The sequence below is a fragment of the Colossoma macropomum genome, unplaced genomic scaffold, assembly GCF_904425465.1.
Source record: "Colossoma macropomum unplaced genomic scaffold, Colossoma_macropomum, whole genome shotgun sequence".
Lineage (NCBI taxonomy): Eukaryota > Metazoa > Chordata > Actinopteri > Characiformes > Serrasalmidae > Colossoma > Colossoma macropomum.
The window spans coordinates 20,094,624-20,110,063 of NW_023494794.1; the positions used below are offsets into that span (position 1 = coordinate 20,094,624).

The 15,440-nt window shown below is 40.2% G+C and overlaps 1 protein-coding gene across 1 annotated transcript in view; it reads right to left on the reverse strand.

Annotated features, from left to right (window-relative positions):
- LOC118814759 (peripheral-type benzodiazepine receptor-associated protein 1) overlaps positions 1-15,440 on the reverse strand; it is a 172,954-nt gene that overhangs the window by 9,914 nt on the left and 147,600 nt on the right. The window contains exons 26-32 of the mRNA XM_036580515.1: positions 13,993-14,098; positions 10,016-10,155; positions 8,049-8,217; positions 5,381-5,449; positions 3,560-3,613; positions 1,477-1,583; positions 543-614 (exon numbers count right to left, since the gene is read on the reverse strand). Of these exons, the coding sequence (XP_036436408.1) occupies positions 543-614; positions 1,477-1,583; positions 3,560-3,613; positions 5,381-5,449; positions 8,049-8,217; positions 10,016-10,155; positions 13,993-14,098 (717 nt within the window). The remainder of the gene's footprint in view (positions 1-542; positions 615-1,476; positions 1,584-3,559; positions 3,614-5,380; positions 5,450-8,048; positions 8,218-10,015; positions 10,156-13,992; positions 14,099-15,440) is intronic.

A 15,440-nucleotide genomic window follows, 5' to 3' on the forward strand; every position in this document is an offset into this window, starting at 1 on the left:
AGTAGTATGTAATGGTATAACTGTTTTAAATGCATAACTAGGGCAATATGACAATATTAATCGTTATTATCATAAATGACCAATCAATGTAATGTAATATGTTGCAATATGCTTTTCTAAGCATATTGTGGACATTGTCAGTACTTAAAACCACTTGTTTGATTAAAAAAGAGAGCCTAATTAATCCTGTTTAACTGGATTTAGTGTAGTATTGTATGGGAATTGTTAAATAAAATCATTGGTGGGGGGAGATTTATACCCCTCTAGCTGATGCTTGGCACAGGACATGGTGACTTTACATTCACAAATGGCTGCTCTAGAGTATCCTATTCTATTAGCAATTCATTACTATGGAGATCATACAGGCTATGTGTGCCCAGTTGAACACCTCTGTCAGGAACTAGTGCACCTTAAAGCAGCTGAATTCACTAAGACAAGGTGTCTGGATACTTTTGGACACATAGTGTGGCTGAGAGTTGGCAGTTTGAAGGCTTCAGTAAGGAAAGATAAGGGACAAAACCAGTCTACACCTGATTACTCACGTAAAAGAAGCCATCATCATCCATATCTCCAAATACATAGATTATGTCCCCAGCACTGAAGGTCAGCTCAGCCTGTAGGGGGTGACAGAGAGAACATCAGTATGATTATGTGGCTCCACACATCCAGCTGAATCTGCATTTGCCGTCCCAGTGTCTCATAGATATATATATAGCCTATATGCAGTACTGTGCAGAAGTAAGAGACTTTCAGTCATTTATATAATGTCCTATCAAAAAGCTTTTTCATTCTTTTCAGGAGACTCACTTTCAGTTTTTCAAAGAAACCTGCAGGGATATTTTTCCACACTTCCAAAGTTCAGTCTTAGATGTTGGTTGTATTTTCTGCTTCTTACAATCCAAGTAATCCCAAACACATTCAGTGATGTTGAGGTCTGGACCATTGTTTTGTCCATTGTTTTGAGAACACCAGCAGCTTCTTTTGTTTTACCTGCAAATTTTCTTCTTTCTTTCTATTTCCTTTCCTAAATAAGGGTTTCTTTCTTGGCAGCTACACATAATTTCAGACCCATAGCACCGAGTTGTCTTCTCACAGTGGAAGGATGGACAGAAACACCTATGGAATTTTTCCCATCTAAAGAGTGGAGACTGATTTTCTCCTCTGTTTCAAAGACGAAAGTACTGTTTATCTGATAGGGACAGTTTGGGTGGTCCAACAGGTCTTGCACGAGCTGTCAGGAGTCCCATTTTCTCTCCATCTTTTAATCATTTCTTGTACTCCAGTTTTGTCAACTTCTGTTTATTTTCCTTGGACATTACCTTCCTTATGAAAGTGGGTTATCTTACATCTAATCTCATCAGAAATACCTTCTGTAAAATTCATAACTTGTACTTAATGGCCTGAGTGGAAATTAAATAAATGAAGGGTGGTCTTTGATTTTTACTGTATATGTGTCTGAATATGGTGTAAGGTCACCTCAATGTCAGCATTGGGGGAGCTTTCTCTTGGGTCATAATCAAAGATGGCCACCATCCTGCGTGGTCCAGGGTTTCCCATGGCAACAGCAGAGTGTCTAGTGTTATCTGTTAATCAAACAAATAGCAATGTAATCAGGTTTGTATGGACACAGTGGATATGTTTCTGCCTTTCGTCACTCATACTATTAGCGTGACCAGACATTATGAACAGTTCCAGACAGCAAGCGGTCAACCTACAGGATAAAAAAACAATCTGACACATACAGCACAGGGTATGATGGCAAAATTTCCGTTGTTCAGTCGTAATTACAACACAGAAAAAAGAAACATAGCAAAAATCACATGCAATCTCCAGAACGTAATAAAATAACATGCAAGTTAAAAAGTTAAAAAGAACCTTTAAATTAATGAATAAATTAATGTATCAACAAACAAATAAAATGAAAAAAACATGAGCAGTTAGAACAGAGATGACTGGAAGGTGAGTAAATTGAGAAGGTTATCATGGCAGCACCTGATACTCATCTGAGCACCATGCAGTTCTTAGGTTAGCAATATCAGCCTCAGGAAACACATTAACTTTGGACATATGCTTGTAGATTAGGCATGCACACACAGGTCATGCAGTCAATCTGCTCCACAAGCACTTTAGATGAAGCTCCTTGGCTGCTCTTTCATGCTCTGAAGTGAGGAATGGTAACTGTAGGCCAGGGCCCGACCAATATGAACACTTTGTTACAGTTATCAATACCAAATAACAGATATCGAATTCCACCCATTTTTCAAAATTTCAGTGCAATTCAAACATTGAGATGTAAACAAAGTCATTCAGAGTGGTTTATTGTGAAATAGTTCATTGTAGAGAACCTTAGTCATTTTGATTTCTTTACAGTGGTAGTGATAGGAACCAGGGGTTGTGATGCTTATAATGCAAATATAGCCATTTTATTTACTACCCAAAACAAGCAGTCAATCTACACATGTCTTCTGAGTTTTTATTTGTAATGTTGATGATAGTAAAATCGTGGTAAATCCAGTGAAATTATATTTGGGTATAATTATGCTCTGGGTACTGCTTTGCCTTATATCTCTCCACCAATTTTAAAAATACGTTTTAGGCCAAAATTGTGTCTCAAAACTATTGCAAAACGTGGCTCCCGAGTGGCGCAACTGTCTAAGCGTCAACATCACTTCCTATCACAAGTTCGATCCCTGGTGATGCTACAGCCATCCGTGGCTGGGAGGGAGTCAAAGAGAGCATAACTGGCTCTCTCTGGGTAGGCAGTATGCCCCCCTCAGTCTCCCCCCCATCCCCCAGCGTGATGCCAGCCAGCGCAGGATTCTGTTAGCTGATGTAACAGAACTGGCGGTTGGCACTTTCAGCTGTCCAACGACGTAACATTAGCGGCAGTTTAACAAGATGCAGTGGCTCGCTTCACTTGACTCGGAGGAAGCCTGTGCTAGCTTTTGCTCTCCTAGCGCTGGTGGTATTGTGTGACTGGGGGAGTCCTAACTGGTGGGGGTAATTGGATACGTCTAAATTAGGAAAAGCTTGGGGGAAAAAAAAAAAACTACTGCAACACTAAGTCTCAGGCCTCAGGCAATGTATTCGCAACCATTTCATATAATGGTAGGTTTTTAAAAGTATTAAAACTCTTCAGCTGTCTGGTTCCCACCACCACCGCTGTGAACAATTCTAAATGGAGCATTTCACATCAAGCCACTCTAAGTGTCTTTGTTTACATATTTTTCATTTGAGCAGGTATTTTTTTAAAAGTGGAATTCCACTGTTGGAGCCAAAAACAAGGCTTCAGGTAATAGATTAATGCTAGTGCTAACATAATTTGATATTTAAACATGTAATTAAAATAAAACCCTAAACTGTGCTTTACTGACTGATATTACTGTCAGCTTTTTTACTGTCAAAAGCCAAATACCTCAATTGTTCAACTCAAACAAACAGCTGAAACTCAAAGTCTTAAATAGCTGACAGTGTTAAATACCAATTTGATCGCCTATTTGATATATCGGTCAGGCCCTACTGAAGACAGATGCACAGCTGGGAAGAGGTGGGTGCAAACCTTGGCTGCAGGAATCAATGATGGACTGATCCTCAAAGACTCCTGCTGTCTCCACTGTTAGAGAGGGAGAAATGGAGAGTTAGGGTGAGAGTGTCTGGTTCCTCCATGGTGTCGACTCAAAGGAGGAGGGGGTTAAGATTCACAGGGTAAACAGACAAATCACCTCAAACTCCAACATATGGTTAAAATGGGCACTAATGCATCTAGAAAACACACACTCAAACACACAAACACACACAGACATACACATACCGTCAGTCACACACACAACATTTGAATAGCAGGATGACCTAGATTAGACCAGAGGGGATTCTGGGATAGGTCACGCTATTGCAGTGAAATGCATTAATGCTTACTAATCAAGTTTAGGCATTATAATTGATTGCAAAGTTGATGTTTACTTAAATCAAGGGTGCCCAGTTCTAGTATTGGAGATGTACCACCCTGTAGAGCTCAGATTCAACACACCTGGCTCTAATATTCAGGTGCACCTGGATCAGGTGTGTTGGATTATGGGTGGAACTAAACTCTCCGACACACAGTACAGGGCTGTCCGCTCAGTCTTTCTTGGTCAGCTAAGATTCTGGCAGTCCGCTGACTGTATTTATGAGCCTTCAAAGCTAATTTACTAATAATGCAATAAATTTTTTGTAACAATGTTAATGCATTTTTAGTTTGACCCTTCAAAGCATCTGTAGTAGTGCAGGCTGAAACTCAACTGCTTGTACAGCTTGTGGATTCTTGTTACAGTGGAGGCTCTCGAGGGTCTTCTGTGAGCACTGTCCAGCATAGTCTACTGAAGGTATCGCTTTAAAAACTATTTAAAAGCTATATTTAAACTAGAGTGCTATGTTGCTATGATCGAGGCCGCAATTGTAGCCTTCAAGTGTTTTTTTTTTAAAGCATACCTTCAGCACCTTCTGCAGACTATGCTGGACAGTGCTCACATGAGACTCTCAAGAGCCTCCACTGTAACAAGAATCCACAATCTGTAAAAACAAGAGCAAGAAAAAGCAGAAGAGTTAGAAGCACTGACTGTATATATGATATATATGATGATATAGACTCATTGGTTGGAACATGCAGCCACTGTTGCTCTCACTGGACGTCAGTGATGAAAAGTGGAAATGTTCACTCTGCGTTCACCTGAGGAAAATTTTTATAAGTTAAATATAGCTATAACAATAATAAAACGCACTGCTTTTTAAACGGAACAATCACTTTTGGGGTAAATTAATTAAGCAAATAATGTGATGAATCATGATTCTGATTTGACAGAGCAAATTTATTTACTTACTTATTTTCTAATTTGCTTATTTTCACAAGTGAAATATAGTTAAAACTACATTTCAGAAAAAAATGGAAGTGTTTCCATAAACGTTTAAGCATTTTCCTATTACATTTCCTATAACAGATTTGCACTGGGTACTGAAAAGCAAAGTAGATGCAATATGAAACAAAAACATTGGAAAAATTAGCCGAAATCAGGTCCTTTTGGTTGTCTAAATAAGTGCTCAGTTGGGGACAGCCCCAATAGAGTACATGTATAAGTTATGCTCCTGATATGTTTAATGTGATTACAGCTTATGGTCTTATTATTGATACATAAATTAATATGTTTATGAACTACATTGTTTAAGTCATTAACATTCAGGCTTTTTCCAGCTGTACTGTCACATGAATCCCCTGTGGTCAGACTTTCAATTCAAGAGTAACTGCAGAGTAACTGATCATCACTCTGACATGGCACGAGAAGGACAAAGGCAGGTGAGATGACGTGACAGATGTAGGAGAAGACTGTGAGGAGACGTGGAGACACACCTTTCTTGGAGCGTCTAGGTTTGGGCGGCGGGGCCGGACGGTGCGGAAGCTGAGCGAGTGAGCGCGTGCCTTGATGGAGGTCAACACAGGAGAACGCGGATTGAAAGCAAACCAGACAACAAGCGGGCAGCAAATGGATGAGGTGCCCAAAGAAAAGCAGGGGAAAAAAAAAACAACAACAACAACAACAACAGATTGATGATGTTAACGAAAAAAGAAACCCTACAATAGAAACTCCATCAACAGCAGAGTCAGCAAGGCAGGCTACAGTGAGAAGGAAAGGGTTTAACCATCACTGTCTGAGAGCATTCAGCTTGCTCTGAGATCAGCGCTGTGGCTTTAGTGAGGCGCTCTTTCCAAGTCACAGCTGAAACGCTTGCGTGATGAAAAAACACAGCAACATCAATGACAACATCATCAAAAACACTGAAGCGTTATTTTTGGCACCTCTTTGTAAAGTATTGTGTAACATTGGGCCACTGCGAATGAAAAAAGCTTAGCAAAAGCACAAATGGGATTATGAATGTCTCTGAAATAAACAACAAACCAACATACAGCACATACGGAGGCCTCGAATCAAACAGCCACACTTCAGGGGGATGGGCCCCCCAAATGGAATCAGTTTCTAAATGCTAATTTTGGGAACAAAAGAAATTGGAATCACTATTACAAGTCTTCTTCCATTCTTTTTCAGAGGGCTCTTCCCTGGATGTCTGGCTGTCTGAGTCGTCTCAGTGTCATACAAAAGTGCTACAAAGCCTAAAGGGGCATTCTGGCCTAATAGTAGCATGTGATATTAGTGACGCACCGAAATGAAAATTAGCTGAAACTGATACTGAAACTAAGAACATGCTGGGCTGGAAAACCGTAACGGAAAACTGGAAAAAAACAGTCAATAAATAAAAGCAATTTATATAAAATGGAGTTCCGGAATAAGTGAAATTTGGGGGGGAAGACCTTGCCTGAAACCCTTCCTCTTTCCAATCTAACACCCTACAAATTCCCATGTCTATCTTCCATTTCCTGTTACGTTTTCGCAATCCCCATCATCACGTAATCACCTTCCTGTTCCTCAGACCTACGTCAGCTCTACCACAGTTAAAAAAGGGGGTCAAGCCTCATAGATAAAAGCAGAAGCTGCCCAGAACTACAAGCCAAGTTCTCAGAGTTTTTCCCTCCCTCAGACAGTGCTATCATACCTCCACCATTACACTGGCAAAATAAACGTACTAAAATTATGCAGTATGTGCCACAAAATTCACCGCCCTCAACAACACAGAATGGTCAATGAATTCTGTTATTATTCTTACTACACTTTGCCTTTTGTACGCTAATATAATAACACTTTCTGTTTTATTTCTTTAAGCTGCGTATCTTTTTAGGACTTTATTTTTATGTTTTCCATGTTCTCCAAACAAGTACTTTATCATTATTTTTCCTTTTGATGTTCCTTTTGCTTTTATGTATGCAAAGCACACTGAATTTCCTTGTGTATGAAATGTGCTGTATAAAAAAAAAAAATTTCCTTGCGTTACATTTGCATGTTTGCAGTGTCGTTTGTACATTTTTTCGGCATTTCAAAAACTATGGCTACAGACGGTATTGGTGCACTAGTGAGAACCCTCCTTTTCGTTTCTATTGTTTGCTGTATACCCCGTATCGAGTGGGGTTTGTGTTTTAGAAGTGGTATCAAACCTGTAGTAGTGCGACCCTATCTAATGTATATTCATCATGTTATGTAAAATGCTGTAAGGCTGCAATGCATCCCTCATCCTCATCAGTCTGACACAATTCACACTTCTGTATCTTTTTTTATTCAGCAATGTTCTCTCACTACAGTACCCAGCATGCATTACGCAAACACGTCAGGCAACCAAGAACCCTCTCACGGTAATAAAAAAATAAATAAAAATAATGATCGCTAGTGCAGCCACTGATATAGAGGTAAATAGGTTCCTCCCACCTTCAAGATACATCATCAGAAGGGGGTTTTCCTCATCTTAAACCTCTCAGTCTCACCCTAGAGACTACAATAGCACTGTAGGATGCAAATAAGCATGTCTACAACAGATGTAGTGAAGGTTAAATGTTTCATTTTGGCCAGAGTGCCCCTTTAAGTATGAGCTGATAACATCATTCAATGAACAGCTGCATGCAACCAATGTTTAAGTAACTTTTAAAAAGCCTAAAAGTCCATTTAAAATGTAAAGAAATACTTTAAAACATAATCTAAGGATTGACCTTTTGGGATCAAACTGGGGGTTTTAGTAGTGGTACATAAAAATCTGCAGCTCTAATAGACGGGGAGGAACATGCGCTAAGAAGATATAATTTTAGAAGCATGTTCTGCTATATGAAGTTTATAATCCTCATTAGTCATTTTTAGGAGCAGAAGACCAAAAAAACCCCACTGCTGCTGAGAGTTATGTAACCCAGAACAGCTGTTGATTCAGCAGAGGTCTAGATTTTGTCAGTTGATCTACTGAATGATCTACTTTCTGATAAAATGAAGCAACAAATCTGCTGAGTTGCAGTCTCACTGACTGTCACGCAAAGATCATCCACTCATTCTTCAGCTTTAAAGGAAAAAAAAGACAAGGGAGCATATTCTGATTGGTTGTTGCAGTATGGGGGTGCGACTTGTAGAATGATGGACAGTGAAACGCACCTATCTTCTCCATGGATGCATCAGTGGAGAGAAAACCCTGCTGCAGCAGCTGCTCCTTGGTCTCCTCATCATCTACCTGGATTTCAGACACCATGTTACAGGGCACGTAACCATGACGACCACCTGACTCGCCCCGGTAAAACCCATCTGCATCTTTATCACCATAGACCTGCAGACAGGACCGAAAAAGTGAGTAGAAACAGGACAAATGTGGGACACTAGGGCTGCATGACTCAGATGAAATCCCAGCACTGTGATTATATTGCTAGACATTACCACTGCAATGCATCTTGCAACATCTGAAAAATATCCTGGTGAATCAATAATGTCACATGGTTAAACAGGGCTAAACAAAAAAAAACTCGATTCACAAATAACTTTTAAAAAAAACACAGAATTGTGCGTAAAACTGATCGGTTAAACTTACAATACACAGTTTAACAAACAAAAAAACAAACATCAGCTACATTTCCATCCAAAGATCTGTTTTGCAAAAAACGCTGCATCGTTTCATTTACCGACAGAGGCTATAGAAAAACGCAAATTGTATTTAGAACATTTTATGAATGACAACATCATCGTTTTCCATTCAGCTTGTTTATCAAAACCTCAAATATTTCAAAAACCTACTTTGAAAGCCTTTTTTTTTTTAGAAAAAGCACACATTTACACCCAAATTTGGTGCTGTGACAGATTTTACATAGAAAGAGAATCTCTTGCGTAACAGCTTAGACAGAAAAATATTTAACTAAATAAAACTAAAAATAAAAGAAAATAAACAAGATTTCTTTAACAGTAGGTTATGGGTATTCAAGTAAACGTGGTGCCGGTCCAGTTTTCACATCTTAGTAAAGAGTCATGTAAAAAAGACCTTTATTCAGTGCCACACTGATACAGCCACTGAAAAAGCCACTTTAGTGTCAAAAACATTTCCGACCAAATTAGCTCTCTTTTTAGGGCAAAAAAATGGTCCATCCACATTGAGATACTGAGATAGAAAACAGGTATATTAAGCATGTCCTTTATAGAAAGTTTAGAAAGCGCTTTGTTGTGGTGCCAGCAAAGATGGCTATGTCTGTAAATGTATTAAGCATGCAGAGGTCTGTCATACAGCAGCAAATATAAAGTGCTTTGTCTTGTATGCAGCAACAAAGTCTTAATACCAAAGTCATTCGGTGGGCCAACTTGGCAACACCACCTCAGGTCGTTATTTCCAGTCACACAAGACCAGACTCCTATGTCTTTAAAAGAGAAGAGACCTATAAACTCAAAACTGAAAGCCACATTAACATTTTAAGAATGTATTTAAAATAACCTTTGGTGCTTGTCTCTTTACCAACAAGTCAACTGGATTGTTTTATTGAAGGGCTTTACAGACACCACATTGACTGTTATGAGCTTCCCATTCTTGATTTACTCAATCTCCTCCTTCTTAACACTGTCAAAATACGTCAAATTCTACAACAGAGGTCAAAACAGCACCACAACATTTGACTGAAATCATCCTCAGGTGTTGGAGCTGGGATCACGCGACTATCAGGGGTCTTTCTCAGGACAAGAGCATTTTCAAAAATATCTAACAGAAAGTCATTGGACTTCTCAACACGCTTGGAGGACAACACTAGCTGCCAATTCTGTTGGGTCAGCTAACAGATACTAGAATCATGCTGAGTGACGGGGGAGAGCGATGGTCATCCCTGCCAGCCAGAGAGAGCGAAGCCAATTATCCTCTCTTGGAGTAGCGCCAATGCTTAGACTTTTGAGCCACTTCAGAGCCCTATTCACCGTCTGTGTCGCTTCTCAAGATTTTTCAAAAATATGTGCTTTCGGTAGTTGTATGTGCTATTTGGGTGTGGATAGAAGAAAAAAAACATTCTCTATTGTAACCATATTAGTGTGACCAAGGTCTGAGACCAGCTTATACTACTAGCACTGGTCTCGGATGGCCATTCCACAGCGTTCCGTACCTTAATGATCTGGCCTTCCCTAAAGGGAAGCTCCTCTTCTGCAGCATCACGATTGGGCGACATTGTGGCAGGGTCATAGGGAAACAGGGCGACGAAAACTCTCACTTCATTTTCACCAACCGGCCTTGACTCTGCAACATCTGCACACACCCACAAACAGACACAGACACAGAGTTAGGCTGCCAGCTTGGACCCACATGCTGAAGCTGCATAAATGTAACCACTGCTCCCCTTCACCCCCACCCCAGGCTCAAAATGGCGCAGTCCAGGCGTGTCCTTAAGTGAGGTAATCACAGTAAAACCCACTGAGCCTAAGCCTGCATGAGCCGCTTGAGAAACGTGCAATCCCCACACACTTTAACACAGAGAGAGAGAGAGAGAGAGAGAGAGAGTATGATGGCAGATGCATGCATGTGCTCCAAATATCAGAAGCCCACTTTATGTCCGAAAGTATCCACACACCACCTTTCATTAGCGAGCTCAGCCGCTTTAAAGGTCCCATATCACAGAAAAACTGAACTTTCCTCTTTTACTTAATAAATAAAAGAGTTTGATGTATTATGTAAACAATCATTGTTAAAGTTTCATCCATACAGTCCATATATGGAAACTATGCTGCAAATCCAGCTCATTCTGCATTCTCACTTTTTGTGATGTCATAAAAAGTAACATATCGCTGCTGTCGGAACAAAACCTCGTATCTCCAAAATGGTAACTTTACAGGAGAAGCAAAAAACATGCATTACTTTTAATGTAAGACAATGGAACCAGATTTTTTTCCAAGTCATTTTGGGCCGTTTCTTTTGGTCCATTCATCATGAACACACACAATGTAAAGGGCAACAGACATTTTCAAATTACGTCAAAAAATGAAAATTGCCAAAAATGGAGATACAAGGTTTTGTTCCGACAACAGCGACGTGCATATATGCGGCTATTCAGCCTACAGCAGTTCAGCCATTCGCGCTGTGGTTATAAAGATTGTGGCACCCTGAACCGCTTTTTGAATGAGATACAACACACAGGAGCCAATCAGAACAGAGGTCATTTACACATATCAGTCTTAAAGGCACGGTAACAGAAAGAGTCTGTTTATTTCTATAAGAGGTTGGAAAACGCTCACATAAAAAAAAAGAATTATGACCACATGAACTTTGAGTGGACCTCTGTCAAATCTATGTCAAACCACGCTGAATGACTTTGTTTCAATGATAGAATTTTGCAGAATCTTTTGGGAAAATGATGAAAACTGATGACAACCATTTGATTTGATTCTGAACTGCACACACACGGACCTTTAAATGCCTCTCCCTGCATATGAGTCCGTTATGACTCTACATGGCTCTTGTGACCTGAAAATCCAGAGAGGTTTTCTGAAGGGCAGCAGGTCACCGTGGCAGCAAGGTGACAGCATCACGGAGCCTCGTGTATGCTGATCTGACCAGCTGGGGGAGTAGGGGATACGCACAGTAAATAAGCGTCCAGCATGTTTGACTTAAGCTCCATCTTATTATGCAGGATCGCACCATCTGTAGCATCAAGGGTGGAGCTCCCAGAATGTTTTCACATCCCTCTGAGAGAGCAGGCCTGTGTGTGTGGTTTCTTTGAAATAGATCCTCTATAAAGGTGTTGTGTATTTTTACTTTTAGTGTGAGGTTGAACATGTTTGAGGAAGTAAGAGAGAAGATTTAACTGCAGATGGTTTTTATAGTTGTATGCAAAAGTTTGAGCCCCCCTGGTCAAATGACATTTTGTTGATTTTCTAAGTGAAAATAAGTTAATACAGCTTCTACAGAGATCACATTCTGCATGTTCTAATGCACAATTACCGTTTATTTACTGATATTAACATATTGAAAAAAAAACAAAATTTGCCAACTTTTGCACAGGCCACGTTTTACGTTTGTTTTCCCAGTATGTTAAATTCAGCAAATAAACAGTAATTGTGCTTTAAAAACTGTGCTTTGCTTGTAAAACTTACCAACCATATAAATATCTTTTTAAATCTATTTTTAAACCTAATGCCTAAAACAGGGGTCGGCAAAGAGCCATTTTGTCCTTTCAACAAAAATCAAACCATCATTGGAGCCACAACATTTTATGTCCATTTTACCATCCTGGCTGTAAATATGTCTCAGTATATGCTAATGTACTAGTACAGGCTGAAAATATAAACGAAAATCCAGACTTCCTTTTCTCTGCTTTAAGCTTCACCTAAGCTATAGCTTTTCTCGCATCTTCGGCAGGAAACCTTTCCGCAAAAGTAGAATCGTTTCTTTTAAAATATCTCTCAACATTCGATTTTTACAAGGCTGAAATCAGCTTTTCGTTCACCAACTTCTTGTTCGAATTTTCCCGTTCCACCTTAAATGGTGCCTGAGGCACCAGAATGTAACCGCTGCACCATTTAAGATGGATCAGGAAAATTCTAACAAGAAGCTGGTGAACGAGAAGCTGATTTCAGCTTTTGGACTTTTTAAGTGTTTGAGAGTTTCTCGTTGCAGATTAAATGTATCAGGAAACCAACTGAGTGATTATAAATGTGAATAAGCCCATTTTTCTCCAAATTATCCATGTTTGTCTTATATCTTTCTCTTTGCCTCTTTTTTAGCTACTAGCCAAGCCAGATTCTTATCTGCGTTGCTATGGTGACCAGCAGTCTGCGCGGCAACCTCCAGGGTTAATGGGTGAATTAGCAGCTATACATAAATGCCAGCGTTTGGTAAAACTGTGTTAGAACGATCAATGGAGCTTTATTTTACTGCAAAGGAGGATTATTTTATGTTTACCTACATATCGAATTCTGCTGTGGAGCGGCTACAGGGCAGTAAAAGAGCTGCATGTTGCTGAACCCTGGCCTTAAACCTCTGCACAGTACTTTCACTGCCGCACCATTTAAGATGGAATGGAAAATGTGAGAAGCTGGCAAATTAGAAGCCAACTCCAGCATAACTGTATTAATTTTATTCTCTTATTATAAGAGATTTGGCAATTTTGTAAGCAGTTCTTACTAGTTTTTGTAAAATCTCATGCATTTGAATGAACCTGAGAGGTGTACAGGTTACACGGATCCAGTCCATCAATCTAGCTAAGCCTCTCCTCGTGGACTTTCCTGGAGACTGCATCTAAAGTGTCCACATAACTTTTTGTGGTCATTCTGGTCTATTTTGCTTAATCTTCATCTTCTTCCACCAGCAGGGCTGTTGCTGCAGCAGCGGTGGCAAGACTAGCCACATCAGAGCACAGTGAAGCAACATGTTGCCTACCAAAATGGCGGCGGGGCATTCTTAGTGACGTAATCAAATACTATGAATTAAACAATGTCATGTCAGCCTAAGACTTTTGTACAGTGCTGTATGTGCGTGAGAAAAAGGGGAAAACTGACAGAGGTAAAATAAGAAAAGCTGAGCATGAGAGAGACCAATACTGTAATGATTAAGAAACACCAGAGATAATGAGTGAAAGAGAAGAGCGGGCGAAACACAGAGAAAGATTAGAGGGGATAAGACAGAGAAACAGAGGGAGAGAGAGAGAGAGAGCGAGAGAGAGAGAGAGAGAGAGAGAGAGAGAGAGAGAGAGAGAGAGAGAGGGAGAGAGAGAGAGAGTTACTCAGGCGTGGTTTCATGCAGGCTAATCTGGGTTACTATTTTCATTGCTGTCACTTCCTCCTCTCTCATGACAAGCCGTTTTGGGTTAAGCCTGTGCTTAGCTTAGAAAGCTCCATCTATCCCATCCCCCCCTTCTCTCTCGTTTCCCATCCAAGTTTTAAGAAAGAGACCTCTTCATCAGGCCTCTGCAATCATTTCTGGATGATCGATAGACATTTTGAAAAGCTAACCTTTCTTTTTTTTCTTTCTTTTTTTTTTTTAGTTGCAATAACAGATGCTAGAAATGCTTATCCCTTCTCCTTTAAAGTAGGAGTTTTCTTTATGACAGCAACATCGAGAGAAGAAGTGGAGAAGGTGGGCACATCCTACCTCTGGGCAATCTGGTCTCTGATCTGCTTAATTTCGAGGATAGCTCTCTGGGACCGCACCAGGCTGCTCCTGCGTCTGCCAGGGGAACCTCTCGACTTGCTGTCTCCTGGGATAGAAATACAGTCATTACTGCGTATCAGGGGTGCACCATACATCAGCGGGTGAAAACGACTTAACGATAAATAGGAAAATTGGAAATGTTATAACCGATACTGGAATTACGGCCAATAATTTTAAGTCCTTTTTTAGTTTGCGCATGCACTGACACACATGTAGTCACTAATAATAGGAAGTTCTCTCGTACATGGACAGTGTAGTCGATAACATCACTGCCTAGTACAACCCTGAGAGAGCAGGGTTTGATTAACTGTCCAGGAAAAAACACCTCTGACTGTATATGTAAAGGGCAAGACTTACAGTGTTGCATTGTAAATGCTTCTAGATTAGATTACCTGCCAAATAACATACAATTCTTTAAGAAACTGTTTGATTTAGCTGTGCCATGTAAAATTAATCAGTGATCTGTCTTTACAGTCTTTACATCGAAATTTATTACTGAATGACTTCAATAAAGACACCACACCGACCTTCAGTTTATAATCTGAGAGGAAGTATGAAAAAAAGTGTTGTGTAGGATTCGGTATCAAAATTAAGGCTTCAGTATTAGTATTGCCAATGAAAATTATTGTAATAATACCCAGCTCTATACTGGACCTTACAAATGGACTTGGTGATATAACCAATCATTATTATCATTAGCATTATAGAGTGAATTCTGAGTGTAATTATTAGATATTAACATTGTTATGAGCCACAATGAAGTATAAATTGCTGGTTTTCATATCGGCCTAGAAATTCCATATCAGTGCATCCCCTCTGCAGACTGCATACACTCAAGGACACTGCACACAAGCATACTAAGCACACACAACTGCCCACATGTACAGACTCTTGTTTAAGCACAGTTTGCTTCAAAGGCCACAAAAGCAGCACCTGGGGTTGGTCTCACTACGAATACATACGCATGCAGCCTTACACAGCCTTCAACAAGGATCTGGAGGGGAGGGACGGTCGGAGCATACCTCTGGGGTAATGCGTCCATTAGGTTTAAAAGTGAAAATAAAGGTTCACCATATGTTGACATTCACACAAACAACCCCGAAAGGCCCCTGACATTCAAGGCTTCGGGTTTTAAAGGAACTGAAGGAGGGTTCTTGCTGAGTTTCTCTGGAAGAGCAAGAGGTGCAACAAGGGCGCACTACTATGGAGTCAGCCACATACAACGGGGCCAAGCACTGAACAGCTCTACTTTAACAGATCTCAGAACAGTCAAAAACAGCACAGGGCACAAAGGGAACAGGGAGCTTAGCTGCAGAGCATGACTACGTTAAGAGACAAGAGGCCACTGAAGGAGAAGAACGGGGAGCATCCACAGGGAGTAGTAATAG